Genomic DNA, 14,613 nt, shown 5'->3' with positions numbered 1-14,613 from the left:
TCTTTAATGTTAATTTCCCTCTTAAGTTATAACCCCCCTCTCTTTCGAAGAACAATCATTGAATATTTCCTGGCAGTAGACTTGTCCTTGCCTTTTACACAATTTGGGCAGTTTTAAAATCTACAAGGTCAAATATTACTCCAGTACAAGTGAAAGTTGCTCTGTCAGATTATTACTTGAGTTAAAGTACTGAAGTACTTGCTTTTAAAAGTACTGAAGTATTCAAAGTACTTCTTAAAAAAGTCTTGAATGTTGTATTTTCACAATACATCAGTCAAGAATACATAGAAGTACATTCGGTTACATTATGTTTATCTAGAACAGAAACTAAGTTACTCCAAGCACAGACGACTTAGTTTGAAATGTTCATCTGGGGTGAAACAAATGTTACGTAGCTCAACACGCTTTCTCAGGTTGGACAGTGAATGTTTGTATGTTTGGGCAGAGTGGGAAACAGGGAGAACATTTCATATTATATGTATCATTCTTCATTTTAAAAACCTCTAACACGGGCTGAAGATATGACCATGGGTGTGCTCAGGTATGAGAATTATAGCCATCATTACCACCTCTAAATGAACTGCCTGATCTGAGTGAAATTTGCTCTGTTTTTGCTCCACGTTCAACCGTGGGATCAGATTTCAGAAAAGAGAAGTAAATTCATGAGCTGACTTCAAAGCAAAAGTAGTGATTAACTAGAGCACTGATAGAAATGTAGTGGAGTAAAAAGTACAATAATTGTCTTGTGAATGTAGTGAAGTAAAAGTAATAAGTTTCCCCCCAAAATAATACTCAAGTAAAGTAAAGATACTCAAAAAATGTACTTAAGTACAGTACTCAAGTAAATTTATTTTGTTACTGTCCACCACTGGTCTCGAATACCTGTTGTACTGATCAGCTTGTTGGTATGAGTCAAAGTTTGTTTTTTTGTAGGATAATGTTTTTACAGATTTATTGAAATTGTATTATTTTGTCCACGGTGTTTGCACTTTCAATCGATCTCTGTCAAGTCTAATCAGAGTGTCGATCAGATGTCAAGAAACATTAGCTGCCAACAGGGACTTAAAGGCTAGAAAAATCAATCACATGGACAATTATATTTATTAAAGGAAAATACGATGTAAAAAGTACTATTACCTTGCAGTTTTGCAGTTTTGTTCTTTTATTCAGGCTTTGACACTATCATTTAGTTGAAGATTTTATTTTTCTGCCCTTGCCCTAATGTTACAAATGTATTACTTCCTGTCCTCTCGATAAAACAGGAAAACAAGCTGTGAACACTTCCATGTAATATACTATTCACCATTTTAAACAGAATTTTACCTGTTCCATTGATTACCAAAGTTATAACAACTTTGACTTATTTTGTGGTATCATCTCTATACAAAATCATTCTGGGAATAATCATTATGGGAAATAGCATATGTATGTATTTTGATGCAAGGCCCACAACCAATATGCAATCAAAAGGAGTCATTACCATTGATTTAAGCTCATCCTCCAAGTCTTTGTTTTTGTTCCTGATTTGTTCCTCAAAGTTTGAGGAACCTGTCAATCAGATCTGATCAAAGCACACACAAACAGTCCTGATGAAGCAGATAAAGCTGGATGTGAAACCTATAATACTTCCTGCTATAAGATTTAATTAATGATAACCATAGATGTATTTTTAAGAGGAATACCTAAGATCTGAGAGTATGTTTTTTCAGGATCTAAACTCTTAAATATTCCACCTATGTGTAATTATCATCTATGACCTAATACTTACATATATTGTTAGAAACTTCACTCTAAAATATCTAAAAATGAGAAACATAAAGGCTAAACATTTCTTACTCTGGCTTTAAGATGACCGTAACCTGCTATGTTGGTTGTTTTTAAACTCTGCAGCTCATTTTCATTGTAGTGTTTGCTATAGGAATTTCACACAATAGTTCAATTTCAGTCTCCTGAACACATCACGTAAAACAAGGCCATTGTATGGATCTATATTTGGATTTAAATGCAGTTTCAAAATCAATATAAATATAGCTAACAGAAAGATAAAACTAATACCTCTAAAGTGTATCATCATTTAAAAAAGCAATGTAACAGGGATTTCAAACAGCAGGCAAACATCAGCCATTGACCATACTGATAATACTTCCTGTTGTAATATTTGATTCATGTTAAACATAGGAGGAAGAACTGATCTATAGAGCCCCAGTGATCTATTGAAGAGGCACAGTTTTTCCTGTATAAATACTGTATGTAACATGTCATACCTACAATAAGACTATGTTTTGTAATGCTCTATCAAATGACTTGTATCTCATTCGTGGAGGTTTCACATCATGATTGTGAAAGACTGCTGCTCACACTGACACACAGAAACCACAAAGTCTTTTAAACATTTTAATCAGACTCACTTTAAGTGAAACAGCAAGTCACCGGGGGGAGGCTGCTCTCTTTCAGCTGATTAACAGCTCAAGGCGTTTCATCAAGCTGTTATTTGAAGTGCTGCAGGCGTCAAGATAAACAGACCTGAGTAGATGAATGACTCCCTGAGTGCTCAGAGAGAGAAAAAACAAACAAACAGGTATTTACATAGAAAAAAAAATGATTTATTCATCTTCACATCTGAATGAAATAATCACAATTCAAGAATAAGTGCATATTCACGTATGGTGTGACAAAAAGTGTTTACTGAGTATAAATTATAGGTGATTATTTTGGGAGTAAATTACAGCACAATGTCTGTTTTCTGTACATGTACCTGTGTAAAATCTGCAAAAGTAGGTTTACAGGCTGCTACAATAGTATATTCCTTTAAAACTAGGAATAATGCTCGCAAAGTTAATGCTCTCATAAGACTACAAGTCTTTATAGAAGAGAAGATTCATAGATGTGGTGTCAACACCCTGTGCGGAACAAAAGTCTACACTTTTTGTTAAAAAGAAATTAGACAAGGACAGATCTTTAGGAAATAATGTAGACACGTCAGAAAGAGTCCTTACTTCTGACTGGACATAGAGACATTCAAATAAAACTCATATTTACAGGGAGATACTACTTTAGTCTACACATTTCAAACAAGTTACTCACATGACCTAAGACAGTTCATCCAGCATTTTCAAACAAGTAAAAAACAACAACACAAAAGTAGTGACACATGAATTAAAATGCAGTGGGAGGTCTTTGTTTGAACTGCTCAACAGTTTTTCCTGATGAATTGTGTTCCTGTGTTGATCATAAAAAATTCTGAGTGTGTGGGAAATAATCGTTAATAAAACACTTCCTGGGTGCACAGAGTATTGTGCTGCAGTGTTAGCCAGCTACAGGAGTCTGAACACTACAGTGTGACATTTGAGATATTAATCATGACGTTCTCTTTAAAGTTAGTGTTACATCACATATCTTGTGAGTATATTGTTCTGAGATCAGCAATTTATGTAGTACACATAGAACTGTCTTAGGTATAAAGGTAACATATTTAAACCTTAAAGTCGTCAGTACTCCCCTTTAAACTGACTTTACATTCTATACATTGCAACATTTTGCTTTCTCATTGACTCATCCTTGAAGACGAGCGTCGTCAGGCCTCTGAGGACCCAGAACAGTCAGCATTATGCCCTGTAAAGCTCCCTTTAATCATCTTGACTTCATCACAGTGAAAACTTCTGTGGCTTCAAATCAAGGCAGAAAGCACCACTGTGTGTTTATGTCCGTGGATATTGTTGAGTGATTGTGTATCTAACTTGTGATGAAACATCACATGTACCTTAGGTTGGTTTTTATTTTGAGTTGAGCTGCCAGTTGTGTGTTCTTTGTTTTCTGCTCTAGAGCCGCTCGCTGTACAAGAGAGGCTTTCACTTTTTGCATGTCTGGCCCAGAAAGTCTCAAGTCGACAGAGTCATTAAGGGGTCGGTTTTCATCCAGCTTTCTTCACGAAGAAATCTTTTGTAGTCTGAAAATATTTTAAATGAGAGGAGGGGGTTTTGTGTGGCGAGTTTGACTGCACACAAACAACACAAAGCTGCACAAACCATCCCGTGTCTCTGTACGGATGGATACAACATATTTGATAACTGGTGGTACCATTTAGCTATGCTTTCCCAGCCAAGACATCAATGCCCTTTCTAAATGAAGTCTCTTATTTTGTGTCAACGCAGTCCTCAATCTGGTCCCAGGTACTCTGCATTCTCCGCCGCGGGAATGTGTCCATTAGTATGGGTTTTGAACGTGGGTGTGAAGTCCTGTTGGTAATCAGGGTTGTCTATGCTGTTCTGTGGCTGGTATTTTTGAATGCTGTGGACCGTGCCGTTGGAGGTGAGAGGGAGGATGGCGGGGGACGGGAGCTCGTTGAGGTACTCGGGTCTGCTGTCCTCGTTTTTAAAGCAATTCAGGTACTCTGACTCAGCGTCATCTGAAGAGATGGTGGGGAGGATGGTGCGAGGAGGGCCAGGCTGCTGGTAGACGGGATTCATCACATCTGAGACACCGTTCTGGTTCATGTAGTCTGTGACAAAGACAGTTCAGTTAGACTTTGCACTTGAAGCTTCCTATTAATTGTATACACTTATAATTAGTAAGCAGATAGTTATCCTTTTGAAATACCTACATTGAGGAATAGTTTGAATAAAAGGGGATAACATATTTTCACATCAGTATGAAAGACATTATCTTTGATGTCAATGAAATGAATCCTGGTTGTGTTGTTATGTCATCATCATCATGGCTTCAGATGGATAACTTTAAGTTTGATGATAAGTCTGCACAATAATACACTAACAAAGCAGGGAGGTCTCTGAAAATGAAAAAAGGCCACTAGATGCATCATGGAAAATGCAGAATCACACCTTCATGTAACTCCATCACAACACATACGTACAATCAAGGAAACCTTTTCCTCTGCTGTATGATTTTTTTAAAAGTTCTGTGGCATTTTTGCCTTTATTTCTAAGACAGCTGATGAGAGACAGGGAATTTAAGGAGTAGAGAGTGGGGCGTGACGTGCAGCACACGGTCATGCTAGGAAGACAAATCAGTGACTGACATGAAGAGGACTGCGGCTCCTACATAGTACATGGGGTGCCCTTAAACAGCTAGGCCAACTAGCGTCCCTGCTGCATGAAAATTCATATTTTTCTTTTTTAATGCGTCACAAGAAAGTCTATATGAAAGGGCAACACTAAATCAACAATGGTGGCAATGGCTACCAGCACATGAAGAGGGTGTGTGTGTGTGTGTGAAATTTTTATTAAGATAAAGTTTTAGTGATAAATCTTTCATTTGTGCCATGACAATGCATCAGTGAGTGGGGCTCTTTCTATGAAGAAATAGAGACTAAATGGTTCATTCTAGGATTACTATTTCTGCCAAAACACCCTTATTATGAAGTCTGTGCATTACAAATAGTTAATGACAGGTACTCAGGTTTCTAAAAAAAAAAGCATGGCATTCAAAGAGGTCTACAAAAAATAATTTGATACTGATGGTAATTATAAATGTCTCATGTTTTACAGTCTCTGCTTTACCCCAAAGCATCTATATCACTGCAAAAGAGCACACCAAACAGTTAACAGAAACCACATCCAGCTGGGCGAGCAGTGTTTTCCTTGTCCACTAGATGCTCCCCCAACTCACCGAATCAACTAGGAGGACATAGGCTGAGTCTTACTGAGTTCCATTTGACTGACACCGAAAATAAATGTGGTGCCACTGAGGGGAATTTGGAAGGTGAAGGAAACTTGCCTGGAGCTGGCTGGAAGGCGTTGTCTAAATTTTTGTCTGTGGGGTCAGGAATGTACCGGAGAACCATGCTTCCATCTCTGCTCGGGTACGCATTCTGCAAGAAAACATAAATGGTTTTAAAGCTGTGAAAAACCTTCATGAAAAAATTTAATAAAACTAATTCAAATCCAAGAGGGGAATCAGTTTCTATAAGGGCAATTAGACAGATTACTTTGTCTTACCGTTAAGCCATTTCTGCTGTGACACCTTCCAATGCTGCTGGTGACGCTCTGCAGAATAGATACAATGAATTTGATTTAAAATGGTGACACCATCATCAGTAATGCAGAACAGAAGAGAGGAAAAAGAAGGCCGAAAATGTAACTTTATAGACATTTTAGTGCAATACCAAACAAAAAGTTGTCCTCTGTGCTCTATTTTAGGATGTAGGCAATTCCTTCATTTTTCGTATCTGTCAATTTTCTTCCTATAACTCTGGCTTCCTTCATTTATAGATAAGTTTCCTGAAATGAGTGTGTTTCCTTCCGTCACTGTGATTAGTTTTAAGGCCTCTCAGGAGACGATGAGTTCTCTTTAAATATGTGTTTTTATGGTACCTCTGGAACCGTAGCTGTCATCTCAGCACAAGCTGATAGGGATCGAAATAACCGTCCACCGAGCAGATTCATATTCATTCAGACAATGTGACAAGCTTTGTTGTGTCTGTCACTTTCTCGAGCAGAGAGGACTGTGAGTGAGGTAAAATCCATGGAAACCGAGTGAATCAAAAGAAGAGACTGACAGCTGTGGCAATGCAATTACTTTCAACAAGAAAAGGAAATTAAACAGGCTGCAAGAGCAGCCATCTGTGAAAAATGTCTTGACCCACAGTGGGCCGTGCCCCAACTGTGATATTACACAAGCAGGCTTATGCTGAGCTTTTATTGGACAAAGATTTTAAAGACTTCCCCTGGATGCCTGCAAAGGTAATCAAAGTTTAAGGCTCATATGAGCTAAGCAGGCTGTCAGTGTCCGGCAATGATTCCAGGTAAGGAGAGCCAGACCTACGCATGGCCTGCACTGAACCTGAGGCAGAGGAGTTCTGCTCATTCAGCGCTCATCCATCAAAGGGCACCTGGGAGGAAACGTGGGAGAGGGGACGATGATGAGGACGAGTGGGCAGGGGTCAGGAAGAGGAGAAATGATCCCAGTGGGGGAACAGAGTGAGGGTAGGTAGGTTCAGTGGAGTTCAGATCAGGTACGGCTCTCCTCACTGTGTGAACACCTGGATTCAGTTAAGCAGTCAGAGTTCTGCTGCTTCAAGTGAAAGATAATTGATTTCAACAAGGCAAAATATGACTATGCGATTACTTCCACTCTGACTCATGGCTTAATGACTTGTGCAGAAATCCTTTTCCCCCAAAACCCAGTTAATAGCTCTATTAAATCTGGAACAGTTGGGAAGGTGTTCACTGCTAATGCATTTGGTGCAATTTCTTAATCAATTAATGCTCCCTTTTCTGGGAAAGTTCACCGTCCAAAGCAGCTGCTGAAATACTTTCATTCACTACTTTATAAGTTATGGCCAGAGTGAGGGAGTCTGTGGAACCTGTTTGAATCTCATTACATGTATGATACACTTTGTTGAATCTATTAAAGCTGAAAGTTCACAGCATTAAATATTGAGACACTTCTCCAGCTCAATCAAGCTAAAACCTGAAATCTGTGGAAGTAAATGTTATGAACAAGGTCAAAAACTGCAATAGTTTGAAAATAGTTCTTCACATAATATCCCCCGGCTGTGAATAATACTTGATTCTGGTTGGCCGAAACCTCATAACGCCAGGGATAACCTGATCACACACGTCGTATCAATCAACCTGCATAAACAAGTCTAGCACATTTCAACTCTGCCTGTTGACACTGTGGCAAAAGTCTTGAGAGTTGGGAAATAATGACAGTTGTGGGGCACAGATGTGAGAGCAACCTGAGGAGCTACTGGAATCCAACCATCTCCAATAAGGAAGTGTAGAGCAAGATCCTGTGCTGCAATCTAGGCAACGGCAGCACAGCTCTCTAAGTTGCTGATCGCTACAAAGTCACTTTAACCATGAGACATTTGCCTCATGTATGTTCATACGTGTCTACTATAAAGCCTCAGTTCAATATGAATCCTAATAAATACGCAAGCTAATGTTTCAACTTCCCTGTTAATTTAAATGTTAAGTTCTATGTTGATTCAAACAAAAAGGAGGCTGATTAGAATCTGCTGTCATGAAAGAGTTACTGATCAATCAGAGGGACTTTTTTAAAGCTGAATAATCTATAACTTTTAAATGAATAAAATAATCTTTAAATTAATATTTTGCATTAACTTGTTCATTTCTGAAGTTAGTAGTTGGGTAATAAGCAGAATAGTGTACAGTGAGCAGGTGGGGATCGGTATAAGATTTGCAGGGCCACAACTCAAAGTTCAATCTGTAATTCTTTGTGTGCTTTGCCGTTTTATAAACCTATCTCTATCAAACACTTTGGTTTTCTCAATTATTTGTATTTTTTGTACCTTTGAATTGATACCTTAGACTGCACACTAAGAGAGTCAGTGCAATGTGTTACACTACTGTAAATGAACAATCATACTGAATATCTTGGGATGTTTAAAGTATTGAAGGATGTATTTCCAGAAAAACTACACCATCTTGTGGAAGACCAACATCAATACAGGTAGTGGTCACTTTCCTCCATGTGCGACTCTGAGGCCAGCAGGGTTAATATGTAATTTGGTGTTTAGTTCATGATTGTTTGCCTATACTATATATGATAAGCCTCCTTTTAAATTACATATAATTTTCTCAGTTTTCGCCAGAATATAAGTTGCAGACACGTCACAAAGGAGAAACAGCTACAGATGTACTCCAAAAGCTCTGCTTGTGCACTCTTCTACAGATCTTACTAAGGAGTGAAGCAGTGGAGTGCGTGAATGGCTCGGGCTGCTGAAGAAGCCATGTTGAGGCACCAGGTACTCGTCTGCGTCCACAGTGTCCTCCATGTCTTCCCCGCTGATCAGGCTGCGGTACAGTTTAGTGTCGGAGGGGCTCGGCAGGTGCATGCAGTCGTCCCCCTGCGGAGTAGAAATAGAATTTACATAGTCAGCGTCACGTGTCCAGAGGATTACTGCAATTCATCATAAAGTAGAGCGCTGCAGGAAAAAAAGACCTTCAGACTGGAAATGAGTTAGCATTTCTGCACTTCCACTTCCCTCCTCTAAGAGTCACAGGGTTTGAATTGGCTTTGGTTAGATGACTGAAAAAGGGTGAGTGATTAACAGAAGCTTGGAAGATTCAATAAAAGTATGCAATAAAATACCTGTGAATGCTGATCCCTTAGTGTGTCTTATAAAAGGCTGCTAGGTTGCTTCTCTTGTGACACTACTGAGGTTGTTGTTGGCACCAAAGATGACAGACTAGTTGGAACAAAATTATTAAGTCTAAGCTAACGTCATGTGACTGTGGTGGAGGTTTTAATAAGTAAAATTTAACTTTTCACTCCTGAAGATTGCATTCAAGCTAAAAAAAAAAAACACTCAAGTGTTGTTAATTGGTGAACAGAATCTTGCTGAATTAAAAAACCCAGCAATAATGTCACAATTTTTTGTTTGTCACAGATCTCCTTTCCACAACATGCCTTGATGTTTTGCAAAAAGGACTTAATTTTTTTCTCAAGAGAAAAAAGGTTAAAATAATGTCATCGCTGTCAAATTATATAAAGCTCCTGTGAGGAACTTTCTGTTTGTGTTGACTCTGGCACCCCCTGTGGACAAGGCCGGTACCTCTTAGATCATTGCTGGTTTTCCTGTACATGTGTGAGTTTTGTTTTATGACAAATAAAATCTCTCTCTGCTTTTAACAGTGGAATGTGTGAATATATGCTTCTTCAGGGTGCTACATTAGGTCTGACACCTACCCCCTCACAGCAGTTCCAGACATTGAAAATGACAACATAGAAATTGTTAGTCTTGTTGTTGATGTTCTTGTTTGCTTTTGTTGGTCACAGAGAGCCATCCCTTTCATTTTCAACCAGTTTCTGAACCATTCAAGATTTAGCCAAAGGAGCTTTAAGATAGAATTTTTTGTAAACTTGCTATCTTATATAATGTTACCTGAATGACCAGATAGCGAGAAGGATCACGAGCCATCTTTGTAAACTCAGCTATCAGCTCCCGGAAGCGAGGGCGACTATCTGCATCAATCATCCAGCCTATAAACAAAAAGCAGCATATGAGAACAAGACCATGAGATTAAACATTTGCACTACTCGTGAGGAAAGCGAACCAACATGTTAATGCACCTCATAATAAGTGTTTTGCTTACATTTCACCATGATCATGTACACATCAATGGTACAGATTGGTGGCTGAGGAAGTCGCTCCCCTTTTTCAAGGACCCCGGCTATCTCACTGGCAGGAATCCCATCGTACGGTTTGGTCCCAAATGTCATCAGCTCCCAAACTGTTACTCCTACAGACAAACAAGCACAGTTGGCCCAATGAGCATTTTGTTCTTGCTCCCAATCGAAGAGAGAAATAGAAGAAAAAACGAGTGACAGGATGTAAGCTCGACAAATATCACACAGTATCAAAATAACTATGTTGACAAATTGGCTGTGGCTGCAGGAGTGGGAGGCAGCAGGATGTGTATCTGTGCTGAAGGAACTGAAGAAGAGAAAAAGGAGGAAAGGAAGAAGCATGTCACTTCTGCCAGGGTTTACTGATGCTTTTGCCATATTGAGCGGAAGGCCTGATCAAACCCTCGGGGGATTTGGACGCTGGCCCACACAAGAAAGCTGTGCTGTGTTTGGCTTCTGCGTCTGTGTGTATTTAGGCATCTGTGCAAATGTACTCTTCTGTTCATGTGGGTGTCAGTAACAATCTCTTTTGACGTGATATTGCCCATCTGAGACTGCTGGTGTGTAGGTGTGTGCTACCAGTGTCCTCAAATCACAGATGCTAGCAAGATGTTCCCCTCTCGCATGTCGTGCTGTAAAATGTTGACAAGCCTTATTAGATCCAAAAACAACATCTTATCTGAATGTTCAAAAACTCTGTTCCCTCGTTTCCTCCCCTTGATGTTAAAACACTTTATCAAGCAATGAATAAATATTCCCCCACTGAGGCTGTCACCAAAACCCCAGAGTACTGAAGCCCAGCTGCTTTACATATCTGAAGTTACACAAGCTCACACTGCAGGCAGGCCTCCTTGGGTTAGAGTCTGTGTATGTTCACAACATGAAGCATGCACAAGACTTACCATAACTCCATACGTCACTCTGGTGTGTGTATGTCCTGTTCAGGATGGATTCAAGAGCCATCCATTTTATTGGTACCTGTGGGAGAAAAATAAGAAATGATATTGTCTCCAAATAACTTATAAATATGGAACATATCTATTCATTTAAGCATATCAATAAGCAATGGAACTAGCATATCTCTATGAATTATCTTATATTTTATGACTGTTCCATTAGCTTCCGTTTGAGCTGTTTTATTTGATCTTCTCTTGACTTTTAAAGACTTTTGAATGTCCTCTTACGATGTGATTCTTTGTCATTATTCATATCATGTGAAAATCCCTCTGAACAGCCTGGTTGCTGATATGTGACATATCATCCTCGCTCTTGTTTTCTCCCTCCTCATCTATTCCCCTATTTTTATGCGGGATTCGGGGGGAGAAAGAGCATACAGTCTAACATGGCAGGGGTGAGCTCTCACCCAAACAAACTTTGGGTCCGGGCTCTGCCTTCCCTGTCCTCTAACATCTTAAATCTCTCCACAGACTCCTCTCTCGGTTTTCCCTCTTCTTTTTTTCTTTGTCATGTGTGGGTAGCATGAGGTGAGAGCTAGCATGAAGGGAGTAGTTCCAGGACACTGGAGCCACCTGTTGAGGCTCTATTTTCAACCCCTTTAGTGGAAAAGGGGTACCTGAGTTGTCCTGGGCCTAACCTGACAAAACGCTGGTAAAGAGGCGCCCCAACTGATAACCTTGGTGATGTACCGGCTCTCGCTGCCCATCTGTCCACGAGTGGTGGGGGAGACAAGAGGCCATGTAGTAAGACACATATATTGGGATGAGTCTCACTGAACGTTTATCACAAGTAGCTTGTGTTTATTTCATAACACATAAATTAGTTTGCTTTGCCTTACCTTGTCTTGCATAAAACTGACTCTAAAAGAATGCTGTATTCAGGTTTATGTTTTATTAAATCATTTTAAATCATTTTACACATCTGTGTTTGCAGGGGGAGGTTTAAACTGAATGAAAAGATGTATCAGCTCACTAAAACAGACAAGTTTGTCTTTTCGATTTAAAAAATGTAGCATTTTTAAAACAATAATCCTTTAGTATCCTTTCAAAATGAAGAATGCAATGTAACGGTGCTGCCACCTTGTGGTGAAATACTCAAACATACAACAATCCACATTGTTGATTGAAATAACCAGTAATAGGTTTGATTTTTAGAATTAGGATTGTTTCTGGTACCGTTTGGGTTTTACATTAGATGAGAGGCGGTTTGTTGTCATCACTCAAAGTGTGTCACACAAAGTTTATAGATGATTTCTGGGAAAGTTTCCTGCAAAGGGATTAAATTGGAAACATACTGAAAGTGTTTTGTGAGGGATATTTATACTCTCTAACTGGAGGCTTATTCTGCGTCTGGAAAGCTGTCAAGGAAAGTTTCAGAGAAGCAATACATCTAACTGCAACAAACAGGATTCAGGAAATCTCATTATTAGTAGGTTTTTTATGTTTAAGCTGCAGTCCAACTTTGTCCTTATACATTTCAAAGAGCTGGACAGTCTCCACGTCTGCTCAAAATCTGTTAAACTTCATACTCGATTAAATTATCAGAAAAAGTATCTTGTCAGTTGGAAAACTAATCAAAGAACAGGAAGTTTGAAAGCCTCACAGGGAGATATGTCAGTACATGCTACTTTATTTTATGTGTTACTTTTGCTCAAATGGAGTTACACATATTTCAGATTTATAATTGGATGGAAAACGTTGGTCTCTATAACGAGACGTGTTTAGGTTTCCCCGTAGTTACAAGTAAACACAAACACTACATATGTTCCTGTTTGGGATAAAGTGACTTCAGAGGTACAAAGAAACTTTGATAAAAAAGAGGAACTTATCTGATTTATCATTTTTCTCTGAACTCGGTTCTCTGTCAGAACTATTTATACTGGAGCTCTTGCATAAGATGCAATCTAGAGCACTACTACAAATACAAAAATATCACCCTTCATGACATGGAGCAAATGTATTGATCTACAGGAAGTCATCTATCTTAAAAGCCTAAAGTTTCAGGCTCCAAATGAAAAAATAAGGTCATCATCATCATCATCATCATCATCATCATCATCATCATCATCATCATCATAACGACAGAGATGCCTGCCTCGAGCTGAAAGCTGTTTGTTTTTGGACTGGCGTTAATGTTTGATTACTTAGATATTTTAGTATGAAGGGGGAAATAATCATTACTGATAGACTGCAGCTACTGTTCTCTCCAGCTTACCTTTCCACCGTCCGCATGGTACTCTTTCTCATCTGAGTTGAGGAGTTTGGCCAGACCAAAGTCTGTGATCTTGACATGTTGGGGAGTTTTAACCAGGACGTTCCTCGCTGCCAGGTCTCGATGCACCAGGTGGCGCTCCTCCAGGTAGTTCATACCCTTTTGTCAAACAAAACAAAATGTTTACATGGATGTTTACCTTGTCATACATCAGAAATGCACACATAAAAAATCTTAGGGTGTGTTGAGTGTTGTCTTGTTAGAATCATCATAACTCAAGTTATCCAACATTTTTCTGAGCATTTGAAGGCAACAGTTGCAAAACAGCTCCAGTAAACAACCCAGCCCAAAACAGATTGTATCTATTGACTCTCCTACTTTGACGTAACTTGACACCTTTACGAGGTTCCTGTCTCACCTTGGCTATCTGCACACACCAGTTGAGCAGGCACTGGGAGCCGATGTTGTCCTTGTTCTCTTTGATGTAGTCCAGAAGGCAGCCGTAAGGCATCAGCTGGGTGACGAGCTGCACTGTGGAGGTCAGGCAGATGCCGAGCAGACGACACACGTGGGGGTGTTCAACACTGGCCATCACATAAGCCTCCTGTGATGTCAATGAAGAAACACAAGAAACATTGTAATTCAATACTTCATATCATCTGAGAGATATCAGGAGAAACACAGTACACTTCCCTCATCTAGAGCAGGAGGAGAAAGGAAAAATCAACTAAAAGTTAGTGACAACGTTTAAATAAGAGTTTTCTGTGAAAGCACAACAGACTGTATTTTAGGGTCAGTCACAACACATTTGTGGAGACATAAAGCATTTGGTGATAAGTTTCTTAGCAGCAGTCAGCCCCAAAAAAGCATTTATTTTCTGTGGCTCAGCTAAAAGTGTAAACCAGACGTTGTCCTAACAAGAAAGTCGCTTTAAGAGAAACCATGGGGATAATCCGCTCTTGCCACCAACGATAGGCTTCCTCGGAGTGATCACGTGCAAACAGCACTTCAAACTAAGCTTTATTCTCTACATTTCCTGCCACAAATGCATTGATATTATACCAAATATTTCCCACATGCCTATTATAGCATTATAATGTTCAGTGAATACACACTTAACTGTTAGGTGCTCTGTAATTCAGTCTGATGACAAAGAGGCTTCAAAGCAACCGGCTTCTGCCCTGATGTCATAAAGTTCAGCAGACGTTCATGTGAACCACAGTTTTTAAAGTGCAGTGACTGTGTGCCCAGACCGCAAAAATCACAGGATCCAGGCTGCACATTCAGCCGTTTGCACAGCCCATTTTGACTGGGTGCTTTTTCGGGGTG

General features: G+C 39.4%; 1 protein-coding gene across 2 annotated transcripts in view; it reads right to left on the bottom strand.

Annotated features, from left to right (window-relative positions):
- Nucleotides 1-2,662: 2,662 nt before the first annotated feature.
- Nucleotides 2,663-14,613, bottom strand: part of egfra (epidermal growth factor receptor a (erythroblastic leukemia viral (v-erb-b) oncogene homolog, avian)) — a 47,073-nt gene continuing 35,122 nt past the window's right edge. For both annotated transcript variants that reach the window (XM_034703793.1, XM_034703794.1), the window contains exons 20-28: nt 13,703-13,888; nt 13,288-13,443; nt 11,019-11,094; nt 10,083-10,229; nt 9,872-9,969; nt 8,666-8,833; nt 5,955-6,002; nt 5,734-5,827; nt 2,663-4,498 (exon numbers count right to left, since the gene is read on the bottom strand). In XM_034703793.1, coding sequence (XP_034559684.1) covers nt 4,155-4,498; nt 5,734-5,827; nt 5,955-6,002; nt 8,666-8,833; nt 9,872-9,969; nt 10,083-10,229; nt 11,019-11,094; nt 13,288-13,443; nt 13,703-13,888 — 1,317 coding nt within the window. In that variant the 3' untranslated portion in view covers nt 2,663-4,154. The remainder of the gene's footprint in view (nt 4,499-5,733; nt 5,828-5,954; nt 6,003-8,665; nt 8,834-9,871; nt 9,970-10,082; nt 10,230-11,018; nt 11,095-13,287; nt 13,444-13,702; nt 13,889-14,613) is intronic.

The sequence above is a fragment of the Notolabrus celidotus genome, chromosome 15 (genome assembly GCF_009762535.1).
Source record: "Notolabrus celidotus isolate fNotCel1 chromosome 15, fNotCel1.pri, whole genome shotgun sequence".
Classification (NCBI taxonomy): Eukaryota; Metazoa; Chordata; class Actinopteri; order Labriformes; family Labridae; genus Notolabrus; species Notolabrus celidotus.
Note: the sequence above shows the minus strand (reverse complement) of the source record. Positions and strands in the feature narration are given on the sequence as shown.